The sequence below is a fragment of the Zonotrichia albicollis genome, chromosome 10, assembly GCF_047830755.1.
Source record: "Zonotrichia albicollis isolate bZonAlb1 chromosome 10, bZonAlb1.hap1, whole genome shotgun sequence".
Classification (NCBI taxonomy): Eukaryota; Metazoa; Chordata; class Aves; order Passeriformes; family Passerellidae; genus Zonotrichia; species Zonotrichia albicollis.
The window spans coordinates 694,419-712,942 of NC_133828.1; the positions used below are offsets into that span (position 1 = coordinate 694,419).

The window sequence follows — 18,524 nt, forward strand, 5'->3', positions numbered from 1 at the left end:
CGCAGAGCAGCGCAGGGGAACGGGGCCGCTGGAGCAGCTCGCACCGGGGTCCTGCTTTGTGCTCTCGTTTATTTCTGCCCTCAGCTTGTTTGCAGATGAGTCACCGGGTTTCAGAAGCGTCAGAAAGGGCTGCCGGAGGAAGCGAAACGTGCTTTGTTTTCAAGCACTCGGCGCGGTGACCGTGAGCAGGAAAAGGGGAAGAGGCTTTGAGACACCCGCTCCCCGCGCTGGTCACCGCGCCTCGGCCAGTGAGCACATGGGGGCGCAGGTATTTTCCTCAGGAAAAGGGAGAGAGCTTTCCCCCTCGCCTACTGTGCTTTGGGAACATCGTTTTTCCTCCCGTTAGCCCGGAGGGGCTCTCCCAAGGAACTCGGAGGTGAAGCACAGACATCTGAATCCCTTGTCGTGGTGCTGCTGTGTGCAGCCCTTCCCTGTCGCTGTCTGTCCGCCAGGAGAGGCACGGGGACCGCGGGCACTCCACAGACCCTCCACCAGCCCTCCTCCGCGTGGGAGGAGCAGAGCTTTCCTGACAGGCTGTTTCTGTGCCCTGAGATGCGGAGTTTTTGAGGGATGAACCTTTAGGATGGGTTTGTACTGACATTTCAGCCGTCCAGGGCAATGAGGGGATCCCCTGGAGTGGGGGAAGCTCCATCCCAACGCTTCCCTGGCACTAAGAGCTCATCTGCACCAGCAAGTGTGGGCACCTCCTCCATGGACACCCATCTCTGTGCCTCCTCCATGGACACCCATCTCTGTGCCTCCTCCATGGACACCCATCCCTGCCCCTCCTCCATGGACACCCATCCCTGTCCCTCCTCCATGGACACCCATCCTGCAGCTCTGCTGCAGCTGGCAGAGGCAGGGCCCTTACAGAAGGTGTGCAGAGCAGCTCTGCCCTGATCTGTCATGCCAGCCTGCCCTGAGCTTCCACACAGCTGGCAGGCAGTGCCCAGCACCCTTGTTCCACATCTGGCAGGCAGTGCCCAGCACCCTCACCCCACATCTGGCAGGCAGAGCCCAGCAGCCTCATCCCACAGTCCTGGCTGCCCCCTCTTCTGCCTGGGCCCTGCCCGCCTTTCTTCCTGGAGCTGGCAGTCCCAGGTGTGTGTGGCAATGCTTCATCAAGGTACGTAAAAGGTCTCTACTCAGAAAAATGACAGTAACCCGTGTGTTTTTATTACTTCTCTGTTTTGATACAGGGCCCCTGCTTTTCCCCTTGCAGGCTCACATCCCAGCCAAGGTTAGTTGTGTCCAGGTCTGGCTGCTGTGTGCAGTTCTGCCCCTGGTGTTTGTCCCAACAAGAACTGTCCCAGTGAGTGTCTGTCAGGATGGCCAGCCTGTGGCAGCAGCTGCTGCAGGGCACTGACAGCCAGTAGTGCCAGCAGTGGGGACACAGGGCTGCAGCTGTGGCTGCAGGGCTGGTGCCAGGGCTCTGTTGGTGTTCAGGGCTTGGCTGGTGGCTGCCAGGGCTGGAAAACTGCTCTGCCCAGGGCTCGCCCGTCCTCCTGCAGTGCTGACCTGTGCCTGAGGGGCAGCAGGGACAGGCACCCACACCAGTGAGCCCCCAGGCCCAGGGCTGCTGCCTGTGTCTCTCCATCACGTCCAGGAGCAGGGAATCTGAAGGCTACTCAAGGCCACGCTGAAGCAACAACAGGTCAGGTAATTACTGGAGAGAAAAAACAGCCCAACATAGCCAGAAGTTCTCAGAGCCATCAATGTTCCTCGAGCTCTGGCCATGCAGGAAAGGTGCAGGGATGGCATCCGGCCAGGGCTGTCCCTGGCACCGTGCCTGTCCCTGGCAGCACCCTGTGCCCGGGGGGCTCTGCAGGGCTTTGCTGTGTCCCCCCAGTGCCTTGGACCCCAGGGAGACCCGAGTGTGGCTGAGGGCACTGTCCTGCCCTCGCCCTGCCCTGCCTCAGCCTCTGCTCCCGGCCTGCAGCTCCTGTTTCCCGCTGCAGCTGGCGGAGCTGCGCTGACACCATTAGCCGAGGGCGGTGTCGCTTTCCCATCCTTGCCAAAGGTGAGTGCAGGGATGCCAGGGATGCCGAGCAAGTCAGAGAGTGAACAGGTTGAGGTCAGGAGAGTGCCCGGGGCGGGCAGGGCGGTGAGGACAAACCCTGGCAGAGCAGCAGCTGCTGCTGAGAACTGTGCGCAGGAATGGAAAAATTAAGCAGATTTCCGCAACTGCCAAGCCCGATTGTTAACTCCCGTGTGAGCACAAGGCGCACCGTGGCCTGGGGCTCTGCTAGGAGGGATTTGTGTAAGTCGCACCTAAACCACAGATCACGTGGAGGCCCTTCCGCCCTCGCCCTGCTCGGAGCGGGGCAGCGGGGCCAGGCACGGGGCTCGGCATACCCGGGCATGGCACAGCGCTCCCCCTGAGCCGGGCACGGGGCTCGGCATACCCAGGCACGGCACAGAGCTCACCCTGAACCTGGCATGGCACAGCGCTCACCCTGAGCCGGGCACGGCACAGCACTCATCCTGAACCCCAGGAGCTGCCCCACGCCCGGCCAAGGCACAGCGCTCACCCATAGCTCGGCACGGCACGGCGCTCACCCTGAGCCCGGCACTGCGCACCCCGAGCCCCGCATGGCCCTGCGGCGGCTCCTGCAGCCCAGCTCCAGCTGCAGCTCCTGCGAGGAGCTGGCACCGCCCGCGGACGGCAGGAGGATGCAGCACCTGGCCAGCACGGTGGGCACGCTGCCCCGCGGCCGCAGGCAGGTACGGGCTGTGCCCAGGCCGGGACGGACCCGCGGGCTCTCTGTGCTCCGGGCAGGGCTGGGCGGCTGGGAGGGTGACTGCGGGCTGGTTTGGGGTGCCAGGGGAACTCTGGCAGTGTGGGGAGCTCTGTGAGAGTGCGGGATGCTTGGGGCCTGGCTGAACTCTCCATTTCCAGCCATGCTGGCAGCCAGGGAGGGTTTGTGCTGTCTGGGCACTCCTTCAAACGCCCATTACCTGGGCCAGGCGGCCTGGCTGCCCTGTCCTGCAGGGCTGGCAGCAATGACACCACGAGCCATTTTCGTGCGGATCTGGGGTGTTTCTGTACTGGCTCCACTGCTGGGCTCTTCCCCAGAGCAGCACAGGGCAGCACAATTCGCTGGGTTCGCACAGAACCGAGCTGCTGTGGCTGTCAGTGTTAGCTGAGCAGCTCAGCTCTGGGCTGCTTGTCTGACACGGGGGAGCACAACAGAAGGTGTCTGTGGGGCGTGAGGATCTGAAAGCACAACCAGAAACTCCTCTGCGCTAGCTGTGCTCCCCAGGCTGTGCTTTGCTCGGCTGCAGAGGGGCCCTGGGTCTTCCCTTGGCACACACGGGTGAGGGGACAAGGCAGGGCCAGAGCTGGGGCTGGGAGGGGGTGCCCTGGGGGCTGCAGCCCCACCAGAGCCCTCGGTGGCCGGGAGTGATGAGGTGACAGTGGTGGTACTGGGGCTGGGGCTGGGGCTGGCAAAGCTGAGCTACACCAGGGCCAAGGTGGCACTGCAGGCACCATGCTCAGGGCAGGGCTCCCTCGCCCAGGCCCTCTCATGTCCCCCAGAAGGATTGATTACACCCGGCCTCCCTCTCCTGCCCTTGTCCCTTGCAGTAAATGCACCCCGTCCATGAGGGGGCTGTTTCTGCCGCAGGTCACACCTTGGCACCATTTCATCCTGCTGGGGAGACATCAGCTCTGCTGGCTACAGACATCTCACTGACAGTGGAACTCCTTGTTCCCGGCTCACTTTTAGGGGGAGAGCCCAATAGAAGCCCATGTTTGACACAGACCTGGCTCTCCCAGGTTGCTCTCCAGGCACAGCATCCCTGGCCTGAGCAGGGCCTGGCTGGAGATGCTGTGCAGGGCTCAGGGTGTGCTCTCCCTGCCTCAGGGGTGCTGCGTGCCTCTCCTGGCAGTGCTCAGTTTGTAAACACACACAGAATTTTAGAGGAAAGGGACGAAAGTGAGATGAGCTCTTGGCACAGCAGAGATGTGATCTGTGCTCTGAGCTTGTCACCAGCATCTGACAGGAGGATTTGGCCTCCAGATGCTTTTCCTCCTGGTCAGAAAGTTCAAGCTCTCCTTTGAGCAAGGCAGAGGTGTTGGTGGGATGCAGCAGCTGTGTTTAGATCTTCTCTGAACTGCTGGTTTTATCTGAGTGCCTCAAAGAACCACAGACCTACTGATGCCTTTCCTCTCCCGTTTCACAGCTTGCCCTGTCCAGATCCATCTCCTTGGGCGACCCCACCAAGCCACAGAGGTATGATTCTGTGATTCTGTGATTCTGTGGTTCTGTGATTCTGTGATTGTAGAGTCACTGCTCCTGGTTTGTTCTGCAGAAAGGTGTGTGCCAGGAACTGTGGCAGTCCAGGTGGGATTGGGGTGCGAGGCACAGAGTGGTACCCAGCACCTGGGATGGGCAGGTGCAGCTGTGACCTTTGGCTTGGGCACGGGAACGGGCAGCACCACCTTGGGAGGGACAGCAAGGTGACACCCCAAAGTGTGGTGACACCCCGTGGCACAGGGAGGGACAGTGTGGTGACACCCCAGGGTATGGTGACACCCTGCAGGCACAGAGAGGGATGGTGTGGTGACACCCAAAGTGTGGTGACACCCTGCAGGCACAGGGAAGCACAGTGTGGTGACACCCAAAGTGTGGTGACACCCCGTGGGCACAGGGAGGGACAGTGTGGTGACACCCTAGGGTATGGTAACACCCTGCAGGCACAGGAAGGGATGGTGTGGTGACACTGTGCAGGCACAGGGAGGCACAGTGTAGTGACACCCAAAGTGTGGTGACACCCCGAGGGCACAGGGAGGGACAATGGGGGGACACCCCTGTTTTGGGTGGAAATGAGGCCCACAAGGAGCAGCTTCCTTGAATTCTGTGTGCTCCTCCTGCAGGAACTCCACTTCTATATTAAAAGAAGATAAAGAGACGTTTGGGTTTGAAATCCAGGTAAGACCAGACGTTTGGGTTTGAAATCCAGATAAGACCAGACGTTTGGGTTTGAAATCCAGGCAAGACCTAAGTGACAAGTTGTTTCACTAAAAACAAAATGTGGGGCCGAGTCTGAAGTGCCATATCCCCAAACCAGCTAAGACAGGCCAGAGCAGAGGAAGGGTCTGTCAGAGCCTGTGAAATCTGAAGGGCTTACAGCACTCACACAAGACAGGGATGTTTCTCTGAGGATTTTTTTCATAGTGAAAGTCACAGATGACAATTTCTGGCCTTCTCACAAGACTGTTGAATGCAGGAGAAATCCCATCCAAATCCAAATAAGAGGCAATGATAGTGCCTTCTTTCCTCCAAAAATAAGTGAATATTTTGGGGAGAATTGTATATAAGAATATTTTCAAATGAGAAAGACCAAAAAACTCTCTTAAAAATTACCTTATGCTGGCTTTTTGCTACCTCCTTTAATATGTGCGGAGAGATATGTACTTTTCAGGAAGATGTACAATATTATTCCATAAATACCTGCTAAGCATGACTTTTGGGGCAGGAGCTAAACCATATAGGAAGAGATTCTGTTTGGTGTAGAAGTCAGTAAGTCATCAAGCAGGAGAACCAGAATGTTACCCGGAGCACTGCTAGGGGGAGATTCTGTGTTTGTGGGTTTTTGTTAGAAAGGTAACTCCTGAGCAGCAGGTCTGCTGAAATCCTGGGTACAGCTAAAAAGTGATCCCAGCAATAAAGGGATAACTTTGGGAGCAGAGGGACCTTCAAAGTGCTTTCCTCTGTCTGCACACAAGGGGAAAAAGTGTTTTCTGTGAAATTAGTGTACTAGGAAAAGCTTAACTTTGCCCAATTTGGGTCTGTGACTAATGAGGGGGTCGGCACTCGGCTCGTGAACAGAGGAGAGCTTTCAGAAGGGAGGATAATTGAGTCAATTATTGGGCCTTTGTGTAAATTGTCAGGGCAGATTTTCATTAAACGTGGCATTCTGATTAAAAATAATTGTTCTTGGCGCATTTTCTTCCTGAACATACATTCAGCGTGAGCACTTCATAGGGCTGCAGAGAGGCAGCATCCGTCAGCTACTGAGGATGTTTAGGAGCTGCAGTTCCATCACTAGGAGATAAATTCAGGCAAAACAGAATAAGATGATGTGAAACATTAGGTCTCCATCTGCAGGGGGCTCATGCTTCACTCGTCACTCTTAGTTTAGGCACCAATTTAACAGCTATTCCAAAGGCTGGAATCACCAGGGCACGGGGGGATTTGGCCAGAACTTCCCCGGCCTCCCTCCCTTTGTTCCACCCTGGCTGAGAGATGTGGGGCTCCCAATGAGCTGTCTCTGGGCTGGAAGGGGCAGTCGCAGGTTTCCAGGAAACTGAGGTGGTATTTGCATGTCGCAGAAAAGGTTTCCTGCTGCCGCGGGACCCAGACAGGCTGCAGAACCGCATTTTGCATTTTTCTGAATTCTTGTCAGCAGCCATAACCACACCAGGGATTTAGAGTAATTACAGTTACTAAATGTTCAGCTAAATGTGCACGTCAAAAATAAAAAGCACTTCGAGGAGCGTGGGGATGTGTGTGGGTGACAAGTTCCAGAGGCCAGAAGAGCAGAAGTAAGTTTAGATCTTCTGTCTTTTCAGCTCCCATGCAAACTGAGCTGGCTGGTAGCAGCAGCTGACTCCACACAGCATTCCCAATGAGTTGGAGACAATCCCCTGGAAAGCCCCAGTCCCATCCTGTTCCCCTGGGAACATGAGACATCCTTCCAGAAAGCCATTCCCACCCATGCTGACGTATTCTTGGTTGAAGTCACAGAGTTTTTAATGCTGAATAACCAGCTTGCTGTAAAACTTTTTGTTAAAAAAAAACAAAACAAAAAACCAAAAAAAACCAAACCAAAACAAAAAACTAGGCATCAGCCTGTTTTTAAAACTTATTTGTTGTTTTTCTTCCCCCCCAAACCCACTGTGCAGGCACCTGTCAAGTGTCTACTGTTTTCTGCGGTACAAATGCATTTTTAATTGTTGGGTTATAGCATTTTGATCTCACTTGCATGTAGTGCGCTCTGCTCATCACAGCCTTCTCATTGAAAAAGTGCTGAATTTACGTGGTTTTTGTGGCTCCAGGGTCGGTAACCGTGTCCCTTTGGCATTAACAGACCGTCAGGTTCCCACACCAGAATGATTTCTCCCTGGAGGTGTGCACGTGTGTCTGCAGGATCCAGGAGGAGAGCCCTGCCCACCGCTCTGGCCTCCAGACTGGTAACTGTCCCTGGGTGCTCCTGGCCCTCCGGGGTGCCGTGGCTGCTCCCCTGGAGCAGGGCAGGTGGGCAGGGGCTGCTGATGCCACCCTGGCCTCTGTGTGTGTCCCTGGCAGGTGACATCCTCACCTGCATCAACGGCGTCAATGTCGAGGGCTTTGGGCACAAGCAAATTGTGGACTTGATAAAGTCTTCAGGGAACTACTTGAGGTGGGTGTCTCTCCTTTGGGTGGGCTTTGGCCTCGTTTCCTCTGCCTCTGAAGGCAGCACCGTGCTGCCCCACAGCCCTGCAGTGCCGGGGGCAGAAATCCCCAGGCTGGGCAGAGCCTCTGTGCCTCAGGGCAGCACCACCCTTCCCACAGGTTAGAGACTGTCAACGGGGCCTTCTTCCTGAGGAAAATGGAGCTGGAGACCAAACTGCGGGCTCTCAAGGTAATGGGACTAATTGTTTTTTCCCCTGTCAAATGGAGATGGCTGTGGCTCACTGCTGATGGGGGCAGTGGGTGCCCATGGGACAGGGGGTCCTGGCAAGGGCTGACACCCTTGGGTTCCCTGCTGCCAGCACCCCCAGCCACCCCAGCCATGGTGCCCCGATGTTATTTTATGGAAACCAGGAATAGAGGAGGAATGTGCTCACAACCCCAGCACTGCCCAGGTGAGCTTAGACTGCTCACTTTGGGCATGGGAATCTGCACGGAGCTCATGGACTGGTGGGCAGGTGCCCCCCGTGCTGTCCCCAGGCACAGCCTCGCCTGTTTGGCGTTTTTAACCAGCTCTGCAGAGGTGTGTTTCACCCCCAGCGCTGAGGGAGGGCAGCTGAGGGCATTGCATTGCTGGGTGTTGGATTGCTGGTGGCTCTGGGGCTGTCAGGATCTCCAGGGGTGCTCCCAGGGCGGGCAGGGGTGCCTGTGCCCTTCCCTCCTGTGAGGTGGGGTACCTGCTCCAGTGGGTGCTCCAGGGCTGGGCAGGGCTGCAGAAGGGCGCTGGCATGGCCTCAGCTGGGTGAAGGGGGCTCCATGCTCCCCAGGCAGGTTCCAGGCTGCTCCCTTCCCAAACGGGACAGGGCAGTGCTTCGGCTGGAGCACCCCAGCCCTGTTTTCTGGAAGAAGTTTGCCAAACTCTGGCCCAGCCGGGTGTTTCCCGAGGGTGACCTGCGCTTGCACAGACTGTTTGGCTTCCCTGGAGTGACCGAGCTGCTGTTCCCTGTCACACAGCAGGCGCTGCACCAGCGCTGGGGAGAGCTGCGGGCGCTGCTGGCCCGGGAGCGGCTCCTGCTGCACGGTACGTGTGTGGGGGACCCTTCTGTGGAACTCTGCAATCCCACCGGCACCGCCTTCCCTTCCCTGCTCAGGAGGGCGAGGGGCTGGCCTGGGAACGCTTTGTGCCGAGGGCAGTGACCTTGGCTGCTGCTTGACCAAGGGCTCCTTGCATCAGTCCTGGGCTGGGAGTTTATGTGGGTGGGAAAATTTTCCATTCTTACTTTGGCTATATGGGGAAGGGGCTGGGTTGGGTTTCCTATGGACTGCCCAGGATGCAGGGAGCTCCTCACAAGCAGGAGCAGCTGCCCACGTGGGAAGGGATTGCTCCCTGTGCCAAGGGCTGGGCACCATGCTCCCGGTGCTGCCAGGACACAGAGTGCTGCTCCTGGCGAGGGGTGGACTGGACAAGCTGCCCTTTGGCCAAGGCTGACCTCTGGCCAATGCTGCTCTCTGGCCAACGCTGCTCTCTGGTTAACACTGCCCTCTGGTTAACGCTGCTCTCTGGCCAATGCTGCCCTCTGGTTAACGCTGCCCTCTGGCCAACGCTGCCCTTTGGCCAACGCTGCTCTGGCGAACGCTGCTCTCTGTCCAACGCTGCTCTCTGGTTAACGCTGCTCTCTGTCCAATGCTGCTCTCTGGTTAACACTGCCCTCTGGCCAACGCTGCTCTCTGGCTATTGCTGCCCTCTGTCCAACTCTGCTCTCTGGTTAACGCTGCTCTCTGTCCAACTCTGCTCTCTGGTTAACGCTGCTCTCTGGCTCACGCTGCTCTCCGGCTCACGCTGCTCTCTGGTTTCCAGGAGAGGTGAACGACAACGCCCTGCTGGGCTCGCTGGAGCCGGTAGAGCCGGCCTCGGTGGGCGGCTGCAGCTCTCCGGGACCCTTCCTGCCGGGCAATCCTCGCCTGTCCAGCGAGAGCAGCTCCCGCAGCCGGCTGAGCTCCATGACGGTGGGCAGCGAGGACAGCTTCTACCAGGGCAGCGCCGCCGAGGACTGGGCTGCGGAGAGCCTGAGCCGGCAATCCAGCCTGGACGATGACTGCGTGTTCCGCAGGGACGGCAGCGGGGCCGCGGGCAGGGCCTCGGTGCGGAGGCACCGCAGCATCAGCCTGGCCAGCAGCAGCGCCAGCCTGGCCAGCAGCGGCTCCGCGTCCCCGCTCTGGGACAGCGGCAGCGGCTCCAGCGGCTTCGGCACCCTCCCGCGCAAGAGCCGCAGGGCCAGCGTGCGGAAACACCTCCTGAAATTCATCCCGGGCTTCCAGCGCGCCGTGGAGGAGGAGGAAAGCCGGGTCTGATGTCACAGTGTCACCCTCGATGGCCTGGGGCTGCCCCATGGGGCACACGGCGGTGGCACCTCGGGGCACTCAGACAGCAGCTCTGATCAGAGCCACACACCTCTGGGGTTTTAATGATTTTCGTTTTCAATCAGAGCACGCTGCGGACGTCTTCTTCATTAGCGTGAAAAATGAGCGACTCCAAAACGTGAAGAACCTTTGCAGAACTTCCTCAGCGAACTCTACTGTTAATAACAGTTTTTAATTGAATGCGAAATTGATAGCTATTTATTTCCTGTTACCGGAGTCAGTGTCTTCCAAAGGTCTTTAATAAAATGAGTGCTTCTTCTAAAACCAGTTACAGAGTCCCATGGGAAGAGGATGGAGCCTGGAGTGCGTGGCGGAGAGAGCCTGGGCAGGGTGCTCTGGAAAGAAACTGCTCTGCCAGGTTTGCATCCATTGTACAAACGGTGTGACAACCCAGGGCTGGCTTGGTCTGGCCAGCTGCACCCACTGCCAGCTGCTGATACCCCACGTCTTGCCAAGTGCCTCATTACAGGGGATGTGGAGAGAACCCTCCTGAGGTGCACGTGTCCCCAGGCTGCTCTGCAGAGCCCTGAGGGGTGTCTGTGATGCTCCTGGAGCAGCTCTGTCTGTCCTGCAGGAGTGACCTCCCTGAGGCAAGTGAGAAAGGCACAGGGCTGTCCTGCAGGGACGGGCAGGATTGGTGGCACTGGCAGGTTGGTGACATCTCTGAGGCATGAGAGAAGAAGGGCACAGGGCTGTCCTGCAGGGACCAGCAGGATTGGTGGCACTGGCAGGTTGGTGACATCTCTAAGGCATGAGAGAAGAAAGGCACAGGGCTGTCCTGCAGGGATGGGCAGGATTGGTGGCACTGGCAGGTTGGTGACATCCCTGAGGCATGAGAGAAGAAGGGCACAGGGCTGTCCTGCAGGGACGGGCATCATTGGTGGCACTGGCAGGTTGGTGACACCCAGTGACCCCCACAGGTGCCGTGCTGGGGACCCTGCCCACCAGTGCAGGAGCTGCCCCTCGGCCCCACGTTCCCCCTGCTCTCAGCACTCCACACCTGCTCACAGAGATTTCCCCAGAAGCTGAAGCTTCAGGCAGCAAGGCTCACACGAGAGCGTGTGTGGAGCGGGGATTAACAACCATGGGCACAGAGGTGAACAACAAGAGGTTTTTCGCTCCCTCTCAGCACAAAGAAAACGCTGTTTGTTCAGCCCGAGCAGCCTAATGATGTTTTCCAAATACAACTGGAAGCACTTAAAATGTAATTCAGGACCTTGTGTGACTCATTCATTCTCCTGTTGCCCGGGCAGCCTGTGCAGTTGTACCCTCAGGTGCTGCTGTGCCAGGGTTCTCTGGGCTCCTCAGAGACCACAGGCTGAACCCAGCAGCTGCCCTGCGAGATGAGCTCCAAACAAACACAGTCTGTTCCCAAAACTCCTCTGATCCACCGGCGCTGCTGAGACAGAAGAGTCAGCACAGGCCTCTGTATTTTCTGTGGAGGGGATTAAACAGCTGGAAATATGGCACGGCTCTGGGAAAGATGAAGGGCACTCAGGGGGCTGGGGACAGTCAGGGGAGATGGGGGACAGTCAGGGGGGCTGGGGACAGTCAGGGGAGATGGGGGACAGTCAGGGGAGATGGGGGACAGTCAGGGGGGCTGGGGACAGTCAGGGGAGATGGGGGACAGTCAGGAGGCTGTGGGACAATCAAGGGAGAAGCTCCCATGGTGTGTACATGGGTGATGCCCTGTCCATGCGGCCGCACTGAGTGCCTGCAGTTCAGCCTGGGATGCCCTCTGCTCTGGGTCCAATATTATGACCCATGATTTTCTGCCTCAAAATAGGGTTTGACTTTTCATTGCCAGTAGAACCAGCAGAAAGGAGAAAAAAAAAATCAAATCAGAGTCTGGTTCTATTTGGCCAAAACATTGAGTTAAAGGCAGATGTGGGGGTGTGCAAAAGCACCAGGGGCAGAAAAACCAGAACATCTGGTAAGAGTTGTTGTAGGGCCCAAAGGGAATGGACAGCTCCAGCACTGAGAAAGAGACCCTGGAGTATTGCAGAGTGCAAAGGTGAGATTCCTCTAGGTATGAGTGCTTAATTTGCCACGGTTTGGGATACAGGCTCTCCCTGTGAGCGTGGAAAGGCCGGGGGAGCTTGAGCACCCCACAGGCTCAGGCTGAACAAGTGCTGCTGCCCCAGCAGGGTGAGAGCACGCCTGGGGTGCCTCAGGATGGCAGTGACATGTTGTCACCGCAGTCACAAACAGGATGTGGGTGACAGCACTGAGCCCTGCTGAGCCCCAGCCGGGGGAGGAAGGAGCTCACGGGCCAGGCAGAGCACTCTGAAATAAAACCAACTGCAACAGCTTTTGGAAGGCGTTTCTCCTTGCAGAGAGCACTCTGGGTGGGTCCTGCTGTGCCTCTGGGTGAGGGGCAGGAGCGGGGTGGGTGCACAGGCAGTTGGGACACTGACAACAGAGGCTGGGGTTGTGCTCTGTGGGCTCTGCACCTGCAGCAGCAGAGCTCTCACTGGTCACAGGGTGCTGGAGGGATAGGAGAGCTCCCAGCAGCCAATGCATCTTTTCTCTGCTTATCCCCCAGGGGCTGAAAGGGTAACACAAGTTTACTGCAGAGTGCAGCTGGGTCCTCAAGGAATGCAATTGGATTTTAAACTGAACATTTCAATTAATTTGATGGATGCTACAGAGCCTGACCTTCTCAGGGGACTGAACTGCTCAGCTGAGTGTTGCCCACTGCTCAGACCCTCCCACCAGGTCCTGACTGCTGGGTTCCATCCTGTCCCACAGTCAGGGATGTGGAGCTGCATTTTGGGCTCCATCTGGCCCCACAGTCAGGGATGTGGCGCTGCCTCTCTCCTGCTGCTCTGCTGGTTCCTGCAGCCCCACCCTTTGCTTCCTTTCCCCGTGGCTGTGGGGCCCCGTTCCCCGTTTCCCTGTTCCCTTTCCCCTGTTCCTCTGTGCTGGTCACACCCAGGGCTCAGAGCAGAGCATGGCACAGGTGGCTGTCGAGGGCAGCTGAGCCTGGCCTGCTCAGGGGGATTCACTCTTCATCCACAGACAGAGCCAGCAGTGAGTCCCGGTGCTCCTGGCATGGAGCAGCTGCTGTGAGTGGGGTCACACCCAGCCGTGGCTGTGCCACACCAGATTGGACAGAATAAAGGTTTTTCATTTTTAAAAGCCTCAAGAGGCAGAAATCCACCCAGTGGGGGCTGTGCAGAAGGAATTGTTCCCTGCCCTTGAGGGGTGGTTTTGCCCAGCTGTTCACAAACAGCTGCCTGTGGTGGGAAGAACCCACAGCTGCCTTTTCCTTCTGCAATCCTGCAGCCCAAATGGTTCTGTGAAAATAGGAAAGAACCTTCTCCCATCCAGTCACCAGACCTTGCTGGGTGCTCAGCCTCTCCTCCTGAGGGCACCAACCCCTGCTCATTGTCAGCTCACATTCAGACCTTATCCTTCACTTTTCTTGGACAATGTTTTCCAGCAAAGGATGGCTTTTATAAATCAATCACACCAAATTAATTTTAAAACAATAATGAAAACTTGTTGATTTAAAGACACAAGCTCAAAAGATGAATAGAAGCAGTGGAAAGTGCTTGGGTCTATTTCTAATCGGGGGCTGAACTTGACAAGAGGATTTCCAAACCCTAAAGCCCAAAGATACCAGAAATGCTGTGTTGCACAAACACAGAATATCATTCACAGCAGGAGATTACACTGTTATGTAAACCTGGCTTTGGCACCAGGGTTGAGATGAGTTCAGCTGCGGTCAGAAATGCCCCCGTGCTGCTCGGGTGACTCTCCAGCTTCCCTCTGCAAACGTCCCTCTGAATCCTGCCAGCCTTAGGTGTGACTGAGAGTCGCTGAGACAATCATGGAATGTCTTGGGCTGGGAGGGACCTTAAAGCTCTCCCTGTTCCACCCTCTGCCATGGGCAGGGACACCTTCCACTGCCCCAGGGTGCTCCAAGCCCTGTCCAACCTGGCCTGGGACACCTCCAGGGTTCCAGGGGCAGCCCTGGCCCCGTTGAGCAGTGCTGGCTGTCCAGGGTGCGTGGCCAGGCACACGTGGACACTGTGACACCGTGCTGTATGTGAGGCTGTGCCTCTCCCACTGCTGGGGCTGCTCCCCAGAGGGCAAAGTGCATCCATTGTGCCTCAGGGCATGGCGAGGTTCATCCATGGCAATGTTCATCCATGGTGAGGTTCATCCATGGTGATGTTCATCCATGGTGAAGTTCATCCACAGCAAGGTTCATCCATGGCAGGCTCCATTCACAGTGAGGTTCATCCATGATGAAGTCCATCCATTGTGAGCTCCATCCTTGGTGAGCTACATCCATGACACGATTCATCCATGGTGAGCTCCATCCATGGCACGGCTCATCCATGGCAAGGTCCATTCATGGTGAATTCCATCCACAGTGAGGTTTATCCACAGTGAGGTTCATCCCCAGTGAGGTTCCTCCATGGCGAGCTCCATCCACGGCGAGGTTCAACTATAGTATGTTCATCCATGGAGAGGTTCATCCATGGTGGGCTCCATCCCTGGTGAGCTCCATCCCTGGCGAGGTTCTTTCCTGGCGATCTCCATCCCTGGTGAGTTCCATCCCCGGTGCAAACCCGCTGGGGAATGTTAAGCAGGTTAGGTGGCAGGCTGGGGAAGGTGGTCACCCTCCGGGGATTAGGGGTCAGAACAAAGGCTGTCCCTGTGGCCAGCGGGCACACAAAGAGCCATTGTGCCCGAGCACAAGCTCCTGTTTATTCCCGCGGGGCTGACATGCCCGCAGCCCCGCTCTCCGGGCCTGCACAAAAGCTTCCTTGCTCCAGATTGTTTGTTTATGTAAATTATAATGGTGCATTTAATTATGCAACAGGCAGAGCCTGGCGACGAGGGCGGCGCTGATTGGGCTGGCGAGCTCCAGGCACAGCCGATGGTGCGGGCTGGGCGCAGGGGACGCGCCAGGGCCACTCGCGCAGGGCACAGGGCCCGGGGCGAAGCGGCCACGAGGAGCTGCCCACGCCGGGGCCGGAGCGGGGCCCGGCCCGGCACGGCCCGGCACGGCCCTCAGCATGACAGAAGAGGCGCCCGCAGCTGCCACCATGCCGGCGTGCAACGGGAGCCTTCCCCCGCTGGGGAAGGACGGCCCGCTCCAGGGCATCGGCGGCCGCCAAGAAACTGCAAAATCTCTCGGGACAGTCCCGTACGCAAATGCTGAAACGAGCCCTGACACTTCACCTGAAAAGGAAAATCTGGAGGAAAATAGAAATTCACTGCCAGAGGTCGCCACTCCTGAGAATTTTGCTGGAGAGCAGCGATGCCAAGGTATCGTATGGGGCTGCCTGTCTCTAGGTGTTGGGAGAGAAAAGTTCTGCTTGATCTATAGCCTGATGAATAACGGGATGTGCTGAGTGTTAGCCAAAATTCCCAGTCTGTGGTAGCTGTAACAGTGACTTGGAGTATTTTGGAATCTGGGACACATTTGAGGGATGCAATGAAAAGGTCATAACTAAAGAAATGAGCAATTCTAAATCTGCTCTGAAAACCTGCTGCTCTGCAGCCATTAATACCTGACTGCCATCACTAATTGCTCCACCAGCCCATGTCTTGTGCTTTGTGTTTCCAAAGAAAAGCGAGAGGAGAACGCTAGGACACCGCAGCGGGGACCAGCAGATATCCAGGACGCAGGGGCCAATGGCCAGGGATCAGGGGAAGGTAATGCAAAATGCCATCCGATGTGGGGTTCCACTGGTGTCTAGCACAGAGACAGTGGATGCAGGTGGTTATTATTTTATTTTAATTGGGTCAGACCCTTCTATTCCAGGGAGCAGTGACTCATCTCTCACCTGTGAGTTGCTGCACCTTAGAAACCACAGATGATATCTTCCTGCCAGAGTTTTACACATCCCATGGGCCATGGGGCATCCAAGCACTGTGGGGCCTTCAGGCAGGAGGTTCCCAGCAGCCTCACGGGGTTGGGAGATCCTCTGTCTTCTGCTCCATGCTCAGAGAAAACCTCGTGAGGCTGCAGGTGCTCACAAAACCCAAATTCTTTTCCTGCCTGATTCACCAAGTGCTGAATCCCCCAACGCCCAGGCATCCACATAAAATAGCTCTCCTAAGCACCTGTTCCTGGATGTTGCTGTGCTCATTTCTGGTGAAAATGGTGGAAATGAGCAGGAGCCAGGGCTGGAGCCTCAGGCACCTCCTGTGATGAGCAGGGCTGCAGGGGGGTCACTGCCTGTCCTGACCATGAGCTAAAAATGTACTGATTATATACAGAAATGAACATATTTATTTCACCATGCAGACTGCAGCCTCTTCTCCAAAGGAGGAGTATTTCATGGTGTGTTACTGGAGGAGAGCAGCCGTGTCTCTCCAAGGGGGCTCTGGGAATTATTCCTTTCTCATCTCCCACCACGGGCTCCTCCTGTCTCATTGGCACTTTGGGACAAGGGTGGCTGCACCAGGAGCTGCTGGTGATGCTCTCTGAGCTTTGAAGTGGGCTCTAAATGAGCCATGGGCTGTGCCCTGCAAGCAAATCCTGCTTCCATTAACAAAAGGAAAAATATTCAGAACATTTGTCATGGCCAAATTAATATTTCATAACAACTGCCTAGGCTGTGAGGAGGTGAATAGTGGTGGAGGCTTTCCCATTTAGAGCTGACATCCATATTCCAGCTGTGCTGCTTTAGGAGCACACAATAAAACCTATTAAAGGATCTCTCCTGGGCCCCCTGCACCCGCCCTGCAACCACAGCGCTTTATCTCCAAATTGCAGGCAGCTTTTTAGTACCCGACCAATTTAGTCTAATTAATACTCTGGACCCCACAGGCAAAACCTTGAATAGACCATTTGTTTCGACACTAAAGCATCATTAACTGCAGAGACGTGCCAAACAGGGCAAATGGGAGATGGCCATGGCAGCAGGGGTGGCCACTGCTGAGGGAGGGACACGTCCCATGGGGCACAGCTGGGCACTGCATCCACAATGACCCCTTCCCTTCCCTTCCCTTCCCTTCCCTTCCCTTCCCTTCCCTTCCCTTCCCTTCCCTTCCCTTCCCTTCCCTTCCCTTCCCTTCCCTTCCCTTCCCTTCCCTTCCCTTCCCTTCCCTTCCCTTCCCTTCCCTTCCCTTCCCTTCCCTTCCCTTCCCTTCCCTTCCCTTCCCTTCCCTTCCCTTCCCTTCCCTTCCCTTCCCTTCCCTTCCCTTCCCTTCCCTTCCCTTCCCTTCCCTTCCCTTCCCTTCCCTTCCCTTCCCTTCCCTTCCCTTCCCTTCCCTTCCCTTGGATAATGGGATGGGATCCCTGGGAGGGAATGGGATGAGATAATGGGATGGGATCCAAGGGATGGGAGGGGATAATGGGATGGGATAATAGGATGGGGTGGGATGGCAGTATGAGGGCGTCATTCCAAAGGACAGGGGGTGGCTTTGGGAGCTGTCCCAGGTGTTGGGGTCCCGCCTGGCCCCGTGTCCCCCGAATGGCGAGTCCGGGGCAGGAGCCGGGGGAGCCGCAGCCGCCGTGTCCCCCGTGTCGCGCAGGGCCGGGTGGCACGGCGGGGACGGGCACAAGCACGGCTGGGACGGGCACGGAGGCGACAAGCACGGAGGCGACAAACAGAGTGGGGACAAGCGCCGTGCCCTCAGCCGGCAGGGAGGCACCGGAGAGCCCGGCGGGCAGCGCCGAGCCCCGAGGGAACGCGGCCCGGGAGGCGGAGGAGGATGAGGAGGGTGAGGATGACACCGAAGAGGACGAGGTGCAGGTGATCGAGATGAAGAAGGAGAGCAGCGCCGCGCCCCGGCCGCAGCAGCGGGACAAGCCGCCCTCGCCCCCGGGCAGCCCCGGCTGCAACTCCCCGCTGGAGAAGGCGGGGGAGCCGCCCGGCCTGGGCAAGAAGAACGACATCTCCCGACACAGCTACTCCCGGTACAACACCATCTCCTACCGGAGGATCCGCAAAGGAAACACCAAACAGCGCATCGACGAGTTCGAGTCCATGATGCACTTGTGAACTGAGGGGGAGCGCCTGACGCACCGAGCCCTGGCTTGGGCCTTGGCTTTGCTTTGCTCCCCCAAACGTGTCTCTTCACACGACACAAGGTCACTGCTTTTCTTCTTTTTGTACATGATTTATAATACACTGTGAAAATTTAACACCTTGGCTTTGACGGGGGCAGAGGCATCCGTAGCGCAGGAAAATAAATAATCAGTTTGCTAAATGCACACCCACTGGATGTTCAGGGTATCCTCCTTTCTCCCTCTGCCTTTGTACCGCGTTACTGTAACCCAGTGCTACCAGTCAGACTCTCTCAGGTGTCCTCATTTTCATCCTAAGTTTAGGCGCAAAATTTAAAAGATTATTTTGTCAAAACCAGGTGGGTTTTAATCCATTATTTTTGTCTCACCTGGACATTACCCTTCTCAGTTTTGAAAGACCTTTGTGTAAGCACCATGCAGTGGTGCCAATATTTTAAAACTGTTTTACTCTAGATTTGTCTGGAGTTGGGACTCAGCTTTGCACTTGTCATCCCAAAAAACATCTGGCAAAGCTGAGGACTGCTGGCAAGAGAGAAGAGGCAAGGAATGAGTTATCCAGGGCCTCCTGCAGCCATAAGTGCCTTTTAAAGGATTAGTTTTACATCTCCAGCAGCACAGAATATCGCTTTGGCTTTTCTTGTTCTACATAAAGGCAATTATTTATTGGCGACGTGAAAATAATACGGGGCAATTCTGCATTGTGCCGG

The 18,524-nt window shown here is 56.6% G+C and overlaps 2 protein-coding genes across 3 annotated transcripts; both read left to right on the top strand.

Moving 5' to 3' along the window:
- Positions 1–1,011: 1,011 nt before the first annotated feature.
- On the top strand, positions 1,012–11,246 carry CYTIP (cytohesin 1 interacting protein). Of its 2 annotated transcripts, none has more exons than XM_074547744.1 (8): positions 1,012–2,724; positions 4,186–4,235; positions 4,880–4,934; positions 7,096–7,198; positions 7,314–7,407; positions 7,560–7,629; positions 8,415–8,478; positions 9,256–11,246. In XM_074547744.1, exons 1-8 carry the CDS (start codon positions 2,593–2,595, stop codon positions 9,747–9,749), a joined length of 1,062 nt encoding a protein of 353 aa, XP_074403845.1. In that variant the 5' UTR covers positions 1,012–2,592; the 3' UTR covers positions 9,750–11,246. The 2 variants fall into 2 exon arrangements, with proteins under 2 accessions (XP_074403845.1, XP_074403844.1); XM_074547743.1 differs by having other exon boundaries at positions 1,014–2,724; positions 8,412–8,478; positions 9,256–11,242.
- A 3,423-nt stretch (positions 11,247–14,669) lies between these two features.
- On the top strand, positions 14,670–18,007 carry ERMN (ermin). The gene is made up of 3 exons (XM_074547745.1): positions 14,670–15,104; positions 15,408–15,494; positions 17,322–18,007. Exons 1-3 carry the CDS (start codon positions 14,852–14,854, stop codon positions 17,789–17,791), a joined length of 810 nt encoding a protein of 269 aa, XP_074403846.1. The 5' UTR covers positions 14,670–14,851; the 3' UTR covers positions 17,792–18,007.
- Positions 18,008–18,524: the final 517 nt, after the last annotated feature.